Source organism: Primulina tabacum, chromosome 1 (assembly GCF_025594145.1).
Source record: "Primulina tabacum isolate GXHZ01 chromosome 1, ASM2559414v2, whole genome shotgun sequence".
Classification (NCBI taxonomy): Eukaryota; Viridiplantae; Streptophyta; class Magnoliopsida; order Lamiales; family Gesneriaceae; genus Primulina; species Primulina tabacum.
This window is the reverse complement of record NC_134550.1, coordinates 48198877-48217146: the sequence shown is the minus strand read 5'-3', so window position 1 is coordinate 48217146 and position 18270 is coordinate 48198877. Positions and strand designations below refer to the sequence as shown.

The 18270-nt window shown below is 37.5% G+C and overlaps 2 protein-coding genes across 2 annotated transcripts; both read left to right on the top strand.

Annotated features, from left to right (window-relative positions):
* The first annotated feature begins 750 nt into the window (after nt 1–750).
* LOC142545498 (IRK-interacting protein-like) lies at nt 751–3308 on the top strand. The gene is made up of 2 exons (XM_075652717.1): nt 751–1312; nt 1723–3308. Exons 1-2 carry the CDS (start codon nt 1079–1081, stop codon nt 3235–3237), a joined length of 1749 nt encoding a protein of 582 aa, XP_075508832.1. The 5' UTR covers nt 751–1078; the 3' UTR covers nt 3238–3308.
* A 1798-nt stretch (nt 3309–5106) lies between these two features.
* Nucleotides 5107–18270, top strand: LOC142545489 (lysine-specific demethylase JMJ30-like). The gene is made up of 2 exons (XM_075652708.1): nt 5107–5396; nt 18066–18270. Exons 1-2 carry the CDS (start codon nt 5175–5177, stop codon nt 18174–18176), a joined length of 333 nt encoding a protein of 110 aa, XP_075508823.1. The 5' UTR covers nt 5107–5174; the 3' UTR covers nt 18177–18270.

Here is an 18270-nt window from a genome sequence, read left to right as displayed (position 1 = left end):
TTTATTACATTTATTAATTTAAATTGTACATGAACATTAAAAATACATTAGAAAGAAGCCCAATTTTTCATATATTAGAAGGAAGTTCATTCATCCAATAATTTATCTTCAATATTTATATTTATTATTGATATTTTTTGTTCAATGTTTTTTGTTATTTATGAGCTTTGCAATGTTTTTTTTATTGTTGTTAAAATTCACATTTTTTTAACAAAATCGGTTATTTCGGTCGGTAACCGAAATAACAGATTTAAAAATCGTTTCGGTTAATTCGGTTTCTATGAATATTTCGATCGGTACGGTTATTCGACAATAAAATCGGTTAAATCGTTTATAGATCTATTCGGTTGGATCGGTAACCGAATAGACCTATTGCACACCCTATTTATTCAACATAAGAATCCATATAGACGATTTGTGGTAAGTGTTAAAAATAATTTTTCACTACACAATATTTTTTTATAAACATTAAGATATATAAAGTCTCATCGATAAAAAGTTATCGTTATAGATAATTTATATAAAAATTATTTTTTCGAATATTGATATTCGGTCATATAAATTATCTGGAAAAAAATTTAAAATCCAGAATTAGTCATAAAAATAAGGTTTTATATTTACAATCTCAAATTTAATTAAAGTACAAATTTATATATAAAAAAGACTATCTGAAAATGTAAGAGAATGGATATTTTAGTAACTTCAGGTAAACTGTAGTCCATACGCAGTCCCTCTCCAGCTTCTCCCCTTTCCTCTGTTCACATGCATTCTTTCCTATTTTTATTCTTCTTTTATTATATACAACAAAAGACAGGAAACTTTTTGTTTCACTCCATTTTCAAATTTCACTCGCTCCTCAGAATTCTTCGACGGGTACGATATGATCTTCTTGTCTGAACGAATCAAATCCAACCGTTAGATTTCCTTGAAGCGAATCGTATTCTTCCCTTTGAATATATTCCGGGGGATTATGGTCGAACTCATCCTCTTGGTGTAGCTTCTGCATTTTCTTGCCAGTTTTTTTTCCGTCCAAGTGTTGATTTGTGGTGCTGCATGTAAATATTCAAGTCCTCTGTTCATGGCGGATATCTATCAAGTACGCAGTAGCATCGGGGAGAGTGGAAATGGGAGTAGGGATGAGGTGAAAAGGGAAGATATAGAAGCCGCAATTGCCAAATCCGTGGAGCTTAGAGCGCTTCACGCTGCTCTGATGCAGGGGAATAGCCCTGTTAAGCTGAGATTCGACTTGGCTTCTCCTGTTTCTTGCAGCGCTTCCCAGTTCTCTGCACAAGATTACCCAGTTTTCACACCAGTGAGTATTCATTTCTCGACCCTTTTCTCCCTCTTTGTGGGTTTTGAGTTTTCAACGTTGAGACATATAATTCTATCATTTTTCTTGCGAAAATTGAGTTTCCAGACTTGAGACTTTTGAGTCCAACTCAGAGTACGGAGTCTAAAACATTAATGCTCTAACAAGCAAACAAGTTCGGAGTTGAGCCCAGCTTTTTTCAATTTTCTTCTTTTCTCCTTCTTGTGAGTGTAACTGTAAAAGAAATCAGATCAAGTAAAGGGTTAATGGATATGTGTTTAGAGTTCTAACTTCAGGTCAAAATCGTATCAAGATTTTGATTTTAGCCCACTATGGATTAGATTAAGCCATATTTATCTACTGAATTTTCTTGGATCAAACGGTACTTAATGGCAATGTGGAATTTTTAACAGAGTTATGAAGATGAATCCTTACCAGGGTATCAACATGTGTTGGAGAATCGGAATTACGCTGAAATTTGGGGTGAGTATTCCTCAGACAGGGAAATTGCTGATGAAACCGTCTCAACGGAATGTAGATTGCAAAATCCATTTTCCAGAAAAGGGTTACCCTCCGGATTGGTAAGCTTTGATAGTCACATATCTCCTCCGGATTATCAAAATTCTGCCGTATGTTCTTGCGCTAATAATATTACCGTTCTGGGAGCATCGCCCGGGCATGATTCCTGCAAGTCCAGGAGGAGTAGTTTAGGAGACCTTACACTTATACCAGCTTCATCTTGCAACAAATGCAAGCCTGCTATAATAAATATTGAATCAGATGGCGTTACGAAGAACAGCAAGAAGTCCAACATGATCGTGCCTTATGCTGATTCAAACTCGTCCCTTAATTCGCAACCGTCAAATAAGGGAATGAACTTTTCATGCCTGTTTCCCAGGATAAAGAAGAAGAGCAAGGATGAAGGTTCACCCCTTCGGCCAAGTACAGAGGAAGTTTCTCAAACTAGCAAGGACTCAGAGATAGTATCAATTGAGACGTTGAAGAAGGAGCTAATCAAAGCCAACGAAAGTCGAGATGCAGCCTTGGTTGAAGTAGCCGAAATGAAGTCTGTATTGGGGGAACTAAGCCATAAGTTGGAGTATTTGGAAACTTACTGTGAAGAATTAAAAAAGGCCTTGCAAGTGAAGAATCCTCAGACACATCCTACAAAAGATGGGAAATCTGTCAATGGGAATGGAGAAAATATCATGCCGGTAAGTGAGGAAGAGTTGGTTGAGGGATTTTTGCAGCTTGTTTCAGAATCAAGACGAACAGTGAAGCAATTCTGCAAGATTTTAGTAGGGCAGATTCAAGAAACTGATCACACCTCTGTGAACAATCTGAACTTGGTGCTCCAACCATACAACCTCTCTCTAAATTCAAAGTACATAAAACCAGTGCTCTACCACTTAGAGGCTGTCATAAACCAATCACTCTTCCAAGATTTCGAGAACAGCATGTTCCAGAGAAATGGAACCCTGAAAATCCTCGACCCCAAACAAGATCGCCACGAGAAGTTGAATTCGTTTGTCGCATTGCGAAATCTAAGCTGGAACGATGTGCTGCATAAAGGGATCAACTGCTTCAGCGATGAATTCAGCAAGTTCTGTGATAATAAAATGGGTGGCATTCTAGCAACTCTACGGTGGACTAAACCATGGTCCGAGCAGCTTCTGCAAGCATTTTTCGCTGCTGCGAAATCTATTTGGTTGCTCCATTTGCTTGCATTTTCATCCGATCCTCCGTTTTGCATCATGAGGGTCTATGAAAATAGGCCATTCGAAGATCGTTATATGGAGGATATTTTCGAGGAGAGGCAGAGATTACAGAATACTGGAAGGGTTAAAATTATGGTATTGCCTGGTTTTTACGTGCAGGATAGAGTAGTCAGGTGTAAGGTTCTTTGCAAATATAAACATGTGACTTAGATTCCGACGTTGGTTTGATATTCATTTGTTATCTCAATGTAGTAATGCAGTTTGTGACTTATTTAGTTTAAGTTCTTAATTACTTCAATATTTTATACCTTGTTTTGATGGCTTCAACATAGTAATAATAATGGTACATTATAAAAGAGGATCAATACGCAGCTTCAAAAACCAAAGAATGAGTGTTGATTTGGAAGCTGATTTAATTTTATTATTTAAAGATTATGATAATATATCTTATACTAATAATTGTACAAAAGCTAAAAAAATAAAATTATATTCCAATAAATCAGTGAATAGTACACTCGTGAAGAACTAATGGATTATGATAAATGCATTGGCACATGTGGTGGGCCTTTCTTTGTCACCCATAATAAAATATAAGACAATGACGATGACAGGCTAACGGGTCACACAGTTCTAGAAATCTAAGCCCAAATTATTAATGGGCTTATCATGAGGTTAGCCCAACTATCTATCAATAGTTAAAAACTTTTTGGATATTTCATTCATGTAAAGTCCATTGGAAAGGTGAATTGAGAAGGATCAATCAATTAAAATTAGCTCTATGATCAATCAAAATTAAATAGACTCTCAACCTTTGACTTTTTGTAGAAATTTTTCGGTCACTCCACCAAATATTAAATTTAACCTAATGAAATGTCTGAAGAATTAAGAGTAAAAACTAACAATTTTACTGACATAACGGATGAATTGGTCGTCATTAAATTATTTTACACATAAAACATTATTGTAAAATTTCATTTATATCATATTTATAATATCGTCACGAATAAGTGGCAAACGAACAATAATTATTATATTAATAATTTATTATTATTATTATTATTATTATTATTATTATTATAAATGTAGGGTACATGTGGTGGGCCTTTTTCGATATCCATGAATAAGATTTAGACATTGACAACTTCCCAAACCGTGGTAAGAATGGAAGCCCAAGAGCTCACAATGGGCTCATCATGAATCTGGCTCAATATCATTCAATTTAATAATGACAAATATATTACATGACAGCTGTTACAACAATATCAAATAAGTTTCATAAAACTACTGACCTGTAGGCTATAGCCACATTGTCGTCGACCTATTTGATTTTTTTGGGGAAATTTCTAGAAACTTCTCAACTTTTTGTTTTTTAATCATTCAATTTGCCTCACTTTTCAATTGTGAGATACTTGTTGGAATGAAAAGTTTTTGAGCTGACACACATATATATACATAAAATAGATGAAACTATTATAAGGGAATTTGAATCAAGTTCAAGGCAAAAATTTGTGTGAGACGGCTTCACGAGTCGTATTTTGTGAGACGGATCTATTATTTGGGTCATCTATGAAAATGTATTACTTTTTATGCTAAAAGTATTATTTTTTATTGTGAATGTCGGTAGGGTTGACCCGCCTCACAGATAAAGATTCATGAGATCGTCTTACAAGAGGTTCAAACTCGTTATTTAGACCCGTTTTTCTACACTTCAACACGATTTTGTGAGCCAAGTGCTTGAAATAATTTATTTCGAACTTGATTCATCTATGTAATTGATATACATAAATAAATTGTGTGTAATCAATAAAATTGAATTTTGTTTTTTGGTAGTAGCTTATAAAAATACTTGACGTTTTTTATAACATAAAAATAGTTAATATTTTAGGACACATATTTGGATAATTGTTGGGATGCAAAGAAAATAACCACTTGGGTCGAAAAAGAAGATGTGTTTACTTCCAAACACACTTAAATAGCCATCACTATTTCTCAACAAATTGCTCTTATATACGACTTGGAAGCTTCTACACACATCCACTGTTCTACCTCCTATGTCCACCGCCCCCTCCGATGAGGAGATTCCGTGGGAGCAGCTGCACTCTAGCCCGTGGCACGCTGTGGTCCCCATCTGGCGAGATGCCTATTCAATGGCGTGCCTCCAAGTGGCGAAACATCATTACTCTGTTGCTGAATTGAAGCATGCGCTCAGAGCGCTTGATATGGGGCTCATCACGGGTGGATTGACATTGAGAGGCCACTTGAATTTGTGCATTGGAAAAGTCAGCGCTTCCCTGCGAGGTACTTGGATTAACGAGAATCTTGAAGGGCGGAAAAATGGTCAATGGTCTAAGGAATTCGACTTGGAGAAGGTGAGGTTCGTCCCCAATCTAGTAATTCGTTGTTTCCTTTTTTTTTTTTCCCAGGAGTGGAATGAAGATTATAACCCAAAAAAAAAAGTTTCACCCACAGTTGAGAACAACATTTTCGCTGGTAAAGAATTTGCACATACTAGGTTGTTTCAGTCTCGTGTTAGAGCTCGTTCATGCATGTTATATATATGCACATGCATGAGCGCACACACAAATATATATAATATCCATATATGTGTGTATATTTGTTAGTTGGTTTAGTGTTAGTTAGTCTATATAAAAGTGTCACTTAGAATAACACGTTTCTATTTTTTCCTATTTGTATATAAATCCTACAATTGTATACGGGAGACATTAGCGCGGGAATAAGAATGAATTTCATTTCTCAGTAGCAAATTTCTACATGGTATCAGAGCAGGAGAAATCGATGAATCATCAGCGCACATCTGAATTCACTTGAGATTGAGTTCAGAAAATTGTTCGTCGCTGGCTTCACGATTAAACAGAGCTGAAGATTTTCAATCTGGAATGGCTGTGAATCCCAATTTCAATGATCCATTGTTTCTACATCCCTCGGACACTCCAGGTACGAATCTCGTCAATGATCAGTTAATTGGTACTGAGAATTATGGTGTATGGAGTCGTGCGATGTTGATTGCGTTGCGCGCAAAGAATAAAATTGGATTTATCGACGGGACTTGCAAACGCCCCAACACTGGCTCTCCTACAATACAACAATGGGAGAGGTGTAATGCTCTGGTTCTATCATGGATCATCAACACAGTTTCGAAGGATATATTTCGAGGCATTGTGTACGTCACTGAAGCATATGTGGTTTGGTCTGACCTAAAAGAGCAATTCGACAAGGTAAATGGATCACGAATTTTTGTGTTGCATAGAGAAATTGGGAGGCTCACACAAGGAGACAGCACAATTTCAGCCTATTTTTGTAAGCTGAAACAATTATGGGATGAATATTCATCCTTGGTAACTCTGCCTTCTTGTGAATGTGCAACGGCTCGAAAATACCTTGAGCATGACCAACAACGGCGACTACTTCAGTTTCTGATGGGATTGAATGAGAGCTATATTCAAATTCACAGCCAAATCCTCACGATGACTCCTCTGCCAACTGTGGGACAAGAATTCTCAATAATATCACAAGAAGAATCTCATCGAGCCTTGATTTCTATGGAAACCCCAGCTCCTGCGGTGTTTTTCTCTAGTCAAGGTCGCAGAGATCAACAGCAGAAAGAGGTCCTTAAATGCGACTATTGCAATTGGAATGGTCACACGCGAGCTACTTGCTTTCGATTTAATGGATATCCCCCTGGACATAAAATGTTTAAGCCTCAAGGTAGGGGTATTCCTCAGAAGTCCTTCATGAAGAATAGAAGGCAACAATTTGATGTTAATGCGGCTGAACGTGAATCATCTGGTGGGACATCAGAGGCAGCACATGATACTCCAATTTTCAGCCAAGCTCAATATGCTGAAATTTTGAAGCTACTGGAAAAATGTAAAGTTGAAGTTCCTACTGAACCTATGGTGAATATGGCAGGTACAGGGCAGAAAGGATCATCTTTGCTATCTAATTTCACAAAGGTTCCTTGGATAATAGACAACGGTGCCAATAAACATGTGGTAGGAGATTCTTTGACTTTGATGAATTCTGAATCCATAGCTAACTCATTTGGGACAGTGGGTTTGCCAAATGGTAGTAAAATTCCCATCAGTAAAACAGGTTCCATATCCTTTACAGATTCAATCATGCCAGATTCCAATACTTACAAAAGGCTTGTGGGAAAGTTGATATATCTCACTATCACTAGGCCCGACCTCTGCTATGTGGTGTTAGAGTAGATGCCCTGCAAGCCAACGGTTGGCTAGGGAATTTATTGACTCAAGTGAAATAAACAATCTTTATTTTAAAATAATTTAACTTTTTATGGTCTTGTTATACTTTATCTGTATACCCATGCAAACAGCATAGATAAAGTCCTTGATTATGCTTTAATACAAATGAATCGTAATTCGATGTTGAAACTCATTTGTAAACACTGCATATTCTAAATTCGTTCATAGTCGATTCAGCCGCCTAAAACAGGGATAAAGGTCGCTTGAGCTCGAGACTAGCATATGTGATGTTGTGTACTGCGTTTCTTGGTAAGGGCATGGAGATGTCCAAACATTCAGATGGGTAGTCATATGATGATTATACCGAACAACCCTCCCTCAGACTTTCCAAGTGGTTATCATTCATCGAGAGGATAAGTCCGTGGTTATGATTGTACACCATTAGTCCTTACGACTCGGGACAACACTGAGGCTCTATATGCTAGGGCTGTGCTTTGACTCGTTTACCGGCTCCAGGAGAGTCATCAGGTGGCGAGGTTGGGTACAGTTGCGACACATACAGGAGCCAGTGCATTGTAGTCGGGAATTCACCGCTCACCTACGGGTGTGAATATCCTATGTGATCTGATGTAATAATAGTGCATGGAATCTCTGGCCAGAGTATGAGATGTACGTTGGAGAAGGAGTTCTCCAATAGTACACGCGATGCCACTATTATAGTTATCACATAGTTATCGAATTAATATGCAACACTCGATTAACCAATGGTTGCAGATTCGATCGGGATATATGAGATGAAGGGGCCGTACTGTACGTTAATCATAATCGGCTGGTTCTTGCAGGCACTATCAGTGATACCTAGGGGATCATGGGGCGATGCTACTAGACGCTCTTACCATGATCCGATGGGTGCAATCAGAAATGAGTTCTGACATTCTTGATCAAGGTGTTGATGAAAAGAATGGGGCTAACTAGGGTAAGCCCGGATAAAAGATTATGTCCTGAATCACAAAGAGTTGTGAACTCACGGCTAGCTGTATCCCTGAACCATTGAGGGTCACACAAGCACTGGATCGTTTGTTCCCGTTGAGAGAATAAATTCAAGGAGTTGAATTTATATTATAATATAGTAAATTCAAGGAGTTGAATTTATGATAATTAAATTTTGAGAAAATAAATTCAAGGAGTTGAATTTATGATATAGTAAATTCAAGAAGTTGAATTTATGAAATTTGGAGAGAATAAATTCAAGGAGTTGAATTTATAAAATTTGATAATTTAATTTATTAAACTCAAAAGTTGGGTTTGTTAAATATTAAATTTTGGAGGTGATAAAATTCAAGGAGTTGAATTTATAATTTTAATAATAAATTCAAATGTTGAATTTATAATAAATTTAATTTATTAAACTCAAAATTTGAGTTTATTAAATATTAAATTAAATAGGATGGGAGATCTGTTTAATGGGCTTGTAGGAGTACAAGTCCAACATATTAAATGATTAAAGTTCTTAATGGACTTTAATATAATTAATTAAACTAGTTTGACTAGTCCATTTAATTAACAAAGCCCATTGGATTTAATTAAGGAATCTAAATCCATAATTGTGAAATTTAGGTTAAAAGTTTTTGTTTTTAATATATAAATAAAAAATAAAAGGTAGCCTCCAATTAGAATTGGGATTTTCGAGAATCTCATATCACAATTCTAATTGTGATTCTCGGCAATCACAATTCAAAATCCTCCAAATTCTTTTGCCAACTTTTCAAGAAAAAGATAGTTGAGCCGTCTCTCGATTTTAATCTCCAACGTTGAAACTTCTTCCAAATATTCTAGTGCTATTTGGAAGAGGAACAAATCTTCTAGTCGTGGACCTAATTAGAAGAATCGATGAAAGTTCGTAGGGATTCATCAAGAGCTAATCCGTTCATACCGGATTAGTTGGAGCCAAGTGATTTAATTCACTAAAGGTATAATTCTAACACCCTATGAATGTTTTTGTTAAAATCATACGAGCGCCCAAATCAAAATATATTTTGGTTGTCAAAATAAATAAATAAAAAATTTAAAACTTCCGCTGCGTTTGGGCGTGTAGAAAACCGGGATCCAACAGTGGTATCAGAGCCAAGGTTTTTCTAAATCGTATGATTTTGATATTGAATAATTTATTTCTAACCACACAAGAAAATTTTTCAGAAAATTTAGCACCACGAAAATTTATTTTTTTCCAGATTTTCGAAATAAAAAAAAAAAAATTAAATCTGCCTGGTACTGTTCCGGGCAATCCGTGCGCGGCGCGCACGGCAGCGCGAAGCGTGGGCGCAGGCGCCGGACGCCTGCGCGCACCGCTCTCGCGCAGGCGCGCCGGACGCCTGCGCGCACCGCGCTAGCGCAGGCGCCGGACGCCTGCGCTCACAGCGCTTGCGCAGGCGTCGGACGCCTGTGCGCCCCGCGCTAGCGCAGGCGTCGGACGCCTGCGCGCGGCGTCGGCGCGCCTGTGCGCGTTCTGCGCGCACAGGGCCGCTGCCGCTGCCCGAAACGTTCGGGCAGCGGGCGGGCAGTGGGCGGACGGATGCCCGGGAGCGGGAAGCGCGCTGAATAATGGGCTTGAATTGTTTGGGCCTAGGGTGCGATTTTCTGATTTTTCAAATTTTTGGGTAAAATTGATATTTTTGAAAATTGGTTCAATTTTTATTTTGGAAATTAATTTTTGGAAAATTAATAATTTTCTTGTGAAATAAATAATTAGAATATGATTTTAATTATTTATGGTAAAAATGAGTTTTTACAAGAAATCAATTATTATTGATTTAATTGGAAATTAAATAAAGGAGTTTATTTAATTTATTAAATTTTTTAATAATTGTGGTGGTTAGTGATAGATTATTAGATATATGATTGATCAGTTAATTAAATTTGTTTAATTAATTGATGTTAATATTTGATATTAAATGCATGAAGGATGATCGAGAGCCTTGACCAATGTGTTAGGTGTATGTTAGGATATTTTACTGTTTTATTCGGTTTTTTTATTAATATTTGATATTATTAAAGTGGGTCTGGTTTATGACCCGTTCCCACCCCATGAGATGTATCCCTTATGTGTCATGGCTATTTAATTGTAATTATTAGAAATAGTGGGAGATCAAGACTGGAAGATGGTGGGCCCGATGATCAAGATGAAGACATGTAAAATATTGGAAGCTCTTGTAATTGTTGCATTTGCATCCCTGCATTCACCTAGGTTTTGGACCTGGATCCATGTCTGGCTCACATGGATCTAATAATGTTGGCGATCGATCATCCTTATTTATTGTTGAATGTCATATTATGATACATGCGATATATAGTAAGTAGTATGCATGTATGTATATTATTAGATAATATAGTTGCATGAATTCGGCAAACATACAAACTCGTGGCACGCGATTTTTAAATTAAAATGATGAGACAATTTTAAAATTAAAATCCCTCATTTTGAATATGATTCAAAATTTATATCAAACCGAAAAAGTAAAAATTAAAGGAGTAATTTTTTTCTTGCCTTCCATCAACCGTGGTTGCATGTTGATCGCTACCCGCGGACAGTGTCTGGCTCATATTATTGAGGAGGCCTGTACGCCGGAAAGCTGTGACTTCCACTGGACATATGATGTGAATTGAGTGGAACTCCCATGACTTCGGCTCATATTATTGGGGGAACTCATGGCGACCGTCTACTACAATTCAATATTGATGGGTCAGTTTGACACGCGAAAATAAACGGCGTCATATTATTGGGTCCTTATTAAACGTGAGGCAAAACACGCGGAGGTTGCATAGAGATGCAATTGGATTCTACCTTTTAGAAATTATAATTGGCTGATATTATTCGGGATTATAATTGGCTAATTGGACTCTACGTGCCCACTAAGAAAATACAATTTCCCTTTTTCATCAGAGGGTGGTGGAAATGTCAAAATAGTGGGAGGGAGATTTATAAAATAAAATCCATATTTTATATCTTAAAATTATTTTAAAATAATCAGCAACAATTATTCTGTTTCCATATCAGTATATTTTTCGATTTCGTCACATAATCCAATTTTGTTATTAACAATCTAACCGAATCTAATTTTCAAGACTGGTTGGGAAAATTGTTCTGAATTCGGAGAAAATGGCATACACACTAATGTCAGTCCTGCCGAACTGACAAAGCATGCAAGATGGTAGGACCATAGTATGCAAGCTAAAGTGTAACATGCTCGCTTTTACGTCAAATGAACTGTAGGGACATTTTGAGGAAATTTTGAATGCTGCTGACATTCGAATGCTCGTGCAAGAGTTGCATGGTGCATGAAACTTATGCACACCACTTTCAAGGAGCTCATGACTACACGCACGCAAGACAGGGCTTTGGCCCATGAGCGTGGTGTACGTATGACTGGGCTTGCTAAGAATGTGGTGGGCCTGGAATATGTGATTCCTAACGAGTTACTAGATAACATCAATTTGTTGTCTTTCTCTTCCTCATTTGACGGGGTTATGGTGATTTGAATAAGATAGATGATAGCCTTGATGAGCTAGTCAATACGCTTATAACTTATAAGATCACCATAAAACATGAAATTATTGTTTTTCTTATGGGCATCTCGTCAGACGAAAATGGCCCACAAGGTAAGGGAAAGAAATGTTCTGCTCCTCACAAGAAAAACAATCTCAATAAGAGGAAAACTCTGAAAGACACTTAAAAGGCCTACAAAGCCCGATAAGTCAGAACATATTTATTTCACTGCAAGAAGTCCGGACATAAGAAATTATTTGTGCCAGAAATGTTCTGGAAATGATAAGTGAATGTTCAAGTAAACTAGATTTCAACAAAAAAAAAAGAAAGTTAGATGATCCAAATCCCACACAAATATGGCACGCTAGACTAGGTCATATTTCTCAAAGAAAGATGCACAAGCTAGTGGGAGAAGTCATGTTTGACTTGTCAGACAAAAATTCTCTACCTGCTTGTAAGTCCTGTCTAAAAAGAAAAATGACCAAGACTCCATTCGATGGAAACGTGGAACATGCGCATGGTCTACTGGATTTGATCCACACAGACGTTTGTGGCCCGCTAAGTGTTAGCACAAAATATGAGCATTCCTACTTCATTACCTTTACTAATGACCATTCGAGGTATGGGTACGTTTATTTGATGAAACACAAATTTGAAGCATTTGAAAAGTTCAAAGAGCTCAGATCTGAAGTAGAAAATCAGCTGGAAAGAAGTATTAAGGCACTTCGATCTGATCGAGGTGAAGAATACTGAAGTGCTGAATTTTTGGGTTATCTAAAAAAGAATGGGATTCTCTCACAGTGGACTCCACCAGCAACACCACAATTAAATGGTGTTTCTGAACGTCGTAAGCGAACCTTGTTGGACATGGTTCGATCCATGATGAGATTCACTGAATTGCCTACATCGTTTTGGGGCTTTGCGCTTGAAACTGCGGCAATGTTGTTGAATAATGTCTACGCTAAAGCAGTTGATAAAACACCATATGAGATATGGATGGGAAAAACTCCCAAATATTCTTACGAGAGAATATGGGGATGTCCTGCTTACGTGAAGCAGACAGTGGGAGACAAATTGGATAGTAGATCCACTTTGTGCTACTTTGTAGAATATCCAAAGAATTCTGTTGGGTATTATTTCTATCGTCCCAATGAAGCAAAAGTGTTTGTTTCAAGAAATGCCACCTTTTTGGAAAGAGAATTTCTATTAGATAGAAAAGTCAAGATGATAGAACTTGAAGAAATTCAAGATACTCCCTCAACTGTAGAAGTTTAACCCATTTCCAAGAACCAGTAGTTGAAGTACAAGCTCCTAGGAATTCTGATAGGATTATTAGACCACCTGCAAGATATACGCTTCTTCATGAACAAAGCCACGATGAGCATTGTGTTGGATGTGATCCAATGAATTTCAAAGAAGCAATATATGATACTGATTCAACCAAATGGCTTGAAGCCATCCAGTCAGAAATGGACTCTATGTATTCAAACCAAGTCTGGACATTGGTGGATCAACCTGAGGGAGTCGTTCCCATAAGGTGCAAATGGATCTACAAAAGAAAGCTTGGGCGGATGGGAAGGTAGTGACCTTCAAAGCAAGGCTGGTTGCAAAAGATTGTACTAAAAGGCAAGGAGTTGTCTATGAAAACTTTTTCACCAGTTGCTATGTTTAAGTCTATTAGAATACTACTAGCCATAGCAGCATAGTATGACTATGAGATATGACAAATGGATGTAAAGACTGCATTCCTCAATGGAGACATCAAAGAGGAAATTGATATGTCTCAACCTGAGGGATACACATCAGTAGGAAGTGAGCATAAGGTATGCAAACTTCAGAGATCAATATATGATCTCAAGCAGGAGTAAAGGAGTTGGAACCTCAGATTTGATAGCACTATCAAAGAGTTTGGTTTTGCTAAGAATCTTGAGGAACCATGAGTGTAAAAGAAAGTTAGTGAGAGTGCGGTGACATTCCTAGTACTTTATGTTGATGATATCCTGCTCATTGGGAATGATGTAGGATTACTGCATTCAACTAAAGTATGGTTAGCCAGTAAATCCTCCATGAAAGACATGGGTGAAGCATCCTACGTATTGGGAATACAAATCTATAGAGATAGATCAGAAAGGATGCTGGGACTCACCCAAGTCACTTATATCGATACCATTTTGAAACGATTCTCTATGGAAGAGTCCAAGAGAGGATACTTACCAATATGTCATGGTGTTACTCTATCTAAAGTTTTGTGTCCCAAAACTGATGAAGAGATAGAGATGATGACATGTATTCCATAAGCGTCAGCTATTGGTAGTATCATGTATGGTATGATATCGACACGTCTTGATGTTGCTTACGCTCTAAATGTTACAAGCAGATATCAGGCGAACCCTAGTCCAATGGATTGGAAGGCCGTGAAAGATATTCTTAAGTACTTGAGAAGCACTTAGAACTTGTTCATGGTCTATGGGAGTGGAGAATTGAAATTGGAATGCTACCTTGATTTTAGCTTCCAATGTGACGTAGATGATTCGAAATCGACCTCTGGCTTTGTATTCATGCGTAATGGGGCGGCTGTCTCTTGGAAAAGTTCCAAATAAGACACAGTTACGGATTCCACCACTGAAGCTGAATACATTGCTGCATCTGATGCAGCCAAAGAGGTAGTTTGGATGAGGAATTTTGTCCAAGAGTTGGGCGTTATTCCTAATGGAGTTGATCCAGTCCCGTTGTACTGGGACAACACTGGTGCCCTTGCGCAAGCAAAGGAACCAAGGTCTCATCAGCGATCCAAACATGTACTGAGGAAGTTCCACATCATACGGGAGATTGTGGGAAGAGGAGATATATCAGTCGAAAAAGTCCCCTCCGCAGATAATGTTGCCGATCCACTTACATAGCCCTTGCCAGGACCATTGTTTGAAAAGCATCGCAAAGCAATGAGATTAAGGGTAGTTGGCTCTAGGGCAAGTGGAAGATTGTTAGAGTAGATGCCCTGCAAGCCAACGGTTGGCTAGGGAATTTATTGACTCAAGTGAAATAAACAATCTTTATTTTAAAATAATTTAACTTTTTATGGTCTTGTTATACTTTATCTGTATACCCATGCAAACAGCATAGATAAAGTCCTTGATTATGCTTTAATACAAATGAATCGTAATTCGATGTTGAAACTCATTTGTAAACACTGCATATTCTAAATTCGTTCATAGTCGATTCAGCCGCCTAAAACAGGGATAAAGGTCGCTTGAGCTCGAGACTAGCATCTGTGATGTTGTGTACTGCGTTTCTTGGTAAGGGCATGGAGATGTCCAAACATGCAGATGGGTAGTCATATAATGATTATACCGAACAACCCTCCCTCGGACTTTCCAAGTGGTTATCATTCATCGAGAGGATAAGTCCGTGGTTATGATTGTACACCATTAGTCCTTACGACTCGGGACAACACTGAGGCTCTATATGCTAGGGCTGTGCTTTGACTCGTTTACCGGCTCCAGGAGAGTCATCAGGTGGCGAGGTTGGGTACAGTTGCGACACATACAGGAGCCAGTGCATTGTAGTCGGGGATTCACCGCTCACCTACGGGTGTGAATATCCTATGTGATCTGATGTAATAATAGTGCATGGAATCTCTGGCCAGAGTATGAGATGTACGTTGGAGAAGGAGTTCTCCAATAATACACGCGATGCCACTATTATAGTTATCACATAGTTATCGAATTAATATGCAACACTCGATTAACCAATGGTTGCAGATTCGATCGGGATATATGAGATGAAGGGGCCGTACTGTACGTTAATCATAATCGGCTGGTTCTTGCAGGCACTATCAGTGATACCTAGGGGATCATGGGGCGATGCTACTAGACGCTCTTATCATGATCCGATGGGTGCAATCAGAAATGAGTTCTGACATTCTTGATCAAGGTGTTGATGAAAAGAATGGGGCTAACTAGGGTAAGCCCGGATAAAGGATTATGTCCTGAATCACAAAGAGTTGTGAACCCACGGCTAGCTGTATCCCTGAACCATTGAGGGTCACACAAGCACTGGATCGTTTGTTCCCGTTGAGAGAATAAATTCAAGGGGTTGAATTTATATTATAATATAGTAAATTCAAGTAGTTGAATTTATGATAATTAAATTTTGAGAAAATAAATTCAAGGAGTTGAATTTATGATATAGTAAATTCAAGAAGTTGAATTTATGAAATTTGGAGAGAATAAATTCAAGGAGTTGAATTTATAAAATTTGATAATTTAATTTATTAAACTCAAAAGTTGGGTTTGTTAAATATTAAATTTTGGAGGTGATAAAATTCAAGGAGTTGAATTTATAATTTTAATAATAAATTCAAATGTTGAATTTATAATAAATTTAGTTTATTAAACTCAAAAGTTGAGTTTATTAAATATTAAATTAAATATGATGGGAGATCTGTTTAATGGGCTTGTAGGAGTACAAGTCCAACATATTAAATGATTAAAGTTCTTAATGGACTTTAATATAATTAATTAAACTAGTTTGACTAGTCCATTTAATTAACAAAGCCCATTGGATTTAATTAAGGAATCTAAATCCATAATTGTGAAATTTAGGTTAAAAGTTTTTGTTTTTAATATATAAATAAAAAATAAAAGGTAGCCTCCAATTAGAATTGGGATTTTCGAGAATCTCATATCACAATTCTAATTGTGATTCTCGGCAATCACAATTCAAAATCCTCCAAATTCTTTTGCCAACTTTTCAAGAAAAAGATAGTTGAGCCGTCTCTCGATTTTAATCTCCAACGTTGAAACTTCTTCCAAATATTCTAGTGCTATTTGGAAGAGGAACAAATCTTCTAGTCGTGGACCTAATTAGAAGAATCGATGAAAGTTCGTAGGGATTCATCAAGAGCTAATCCGTTCATACCGGATTAGTTGGAGCCAAGTGATTTAATTCACTAAAGGTATAATTCTAACACCCTATGAATGTTTTTGTTAAAATCATACGAGCGCCCAAATCAAAATATATTTTGGTTGTCAAAATAAATAAAAAAAAAAATTTAAAACTTCCGCTGCGTTTGGGCTTTTAGATAACCGGGATCCAACATGTGGTGCAGAATCTCAGTTAATTCTTACATTCTCCTAAGAAGTCACATATGAATGCTGCTGTTCGAGTTGTGAGATATCTCAAATCTACACCTGGTTTGGGTATTTTGTTATCAGCTCATAGTGATATTTCTTTGACCCCGCATATTGTGACTCAGATTGGGAAGCCTGTCCAATGTCTAGGAGATCTCTTACAGGGTATTGTGTGAAGCTAGGAGACTCGTTGGTGTCTTGGAAAACAAAGAAACAAAGCACCGTTTCACGTTCATCTGCTGAAGCCGAGTACAGGGCCATGGCACTTACGTCCTGTGAGATTGTATGGATTACGGGTTTGCTCCGAGATATGGGTGTGCTCATTACAGAACCAACTACTTTATATTGTGACAACATGGCGGCCGCCAATCCACTTTATCATGAACGCACAAAACATATCGAAATCGATTGCCATTTGATACGGGAAAAGATTCAAACTAAGTTGCTCAAGACGTCTTATGTCCCTACCGGTCATCAGCTTGCTGATATTTTTACCAAGAGCTTGGGCAAGGATCAGCACACTTATTTGCTGTCCAAGATTGGTGTTTTAAATCTACACCAATCTTGAGGGGGAGTGTTAGTTGGTTTAGTGTTAGTTAGTCTATATAAAAGTGTCACTTAGAATAACACGTTTCTATTTTTTCCTATTTGTATATAAATCCTACAATTGTATACGGGAGACATTAGCGCGGGAATAAGAATGAATTTCATTTCTCAGTAGCAAATTTCTACAATATTATACCTTCAGACAAGTGCTACACAGTAATCATCACTTCGTAAAAAGCATGATCTGAGGGTGATCAACGAGTCATATGCATTCACACGTGATGTAATGGCTTCGAAAAATAGATTTACATTTGATAGACAGACAACAAACTTAGTTTTTGATGAAAATATTGATGATTTGCCATTTCATATCTTCAAAACTTCGGGATGTGGGGATGGAAGAAAAAAATCTAAGCACTGGAAAGTATTTAGAATTTGTATGCAGCGTGATGGACTTGGACCTAGCCAAAAATATTTTTTTCCCCTCTCTTTCTCATATAAAGACAAGTCTTCGGGAAAATTTATATTCTCGGTGTAGATTCAAAATGGTCAAAGCGAACTTGCAATTGTTGACCTCTTTGAATTTATATGCAGGTTCGTAGAGTATTACCTGTCAAGTCACTTTCTTGTAAGGAAGTGGAGGAAAAATTGGGCCTTTCCTTGGAAGGGTTTTACGGGAACATCTTGTTCCTGGTTCTCCAGTGATACTCTGTGATGCCATGACCCATTGTCCAGCCATGAATAGGTGGAATGACATGAATTGCCTTAAACAGGTCGCATGCTTAGACTTTTCGTACAG

What these genes read in the sequence shown, in the direction of transcription:
- LOC142545498 (XM_075652717.1), top strand. Translation starts at nt 1,079, where the DNA reads ATGGCGGATATCTATCAAGTACGCAGTAGCATCGGGGAGAGTGGAAAT. An exon ending in ATTACCCAGTTTTCACACCA is followed by an intron (nt 1,313 to 1,722) that starts GTGAGTATTCAT and finishes AATTTTTAACAG; the next exon opens with AGTTATGAAGATGAATCCTT.
- LOC142545489 (XM_075652708.1), top strand. Translation starts at nt 5,175, where the DNA reads ATGGCGTGCCTCCAAGTGGCGAAACATCATTACTCTGTTGCTGAATTG. An exon ending in AGGAATTCGACTTGGAGAAG is followed by an intron (nt 5,397 to 18,065) that starts GTGAGGTTCGTC and finishes ATTTATATGCAG; the next exon opens with GTTCGTAGAGTATTACCTGT.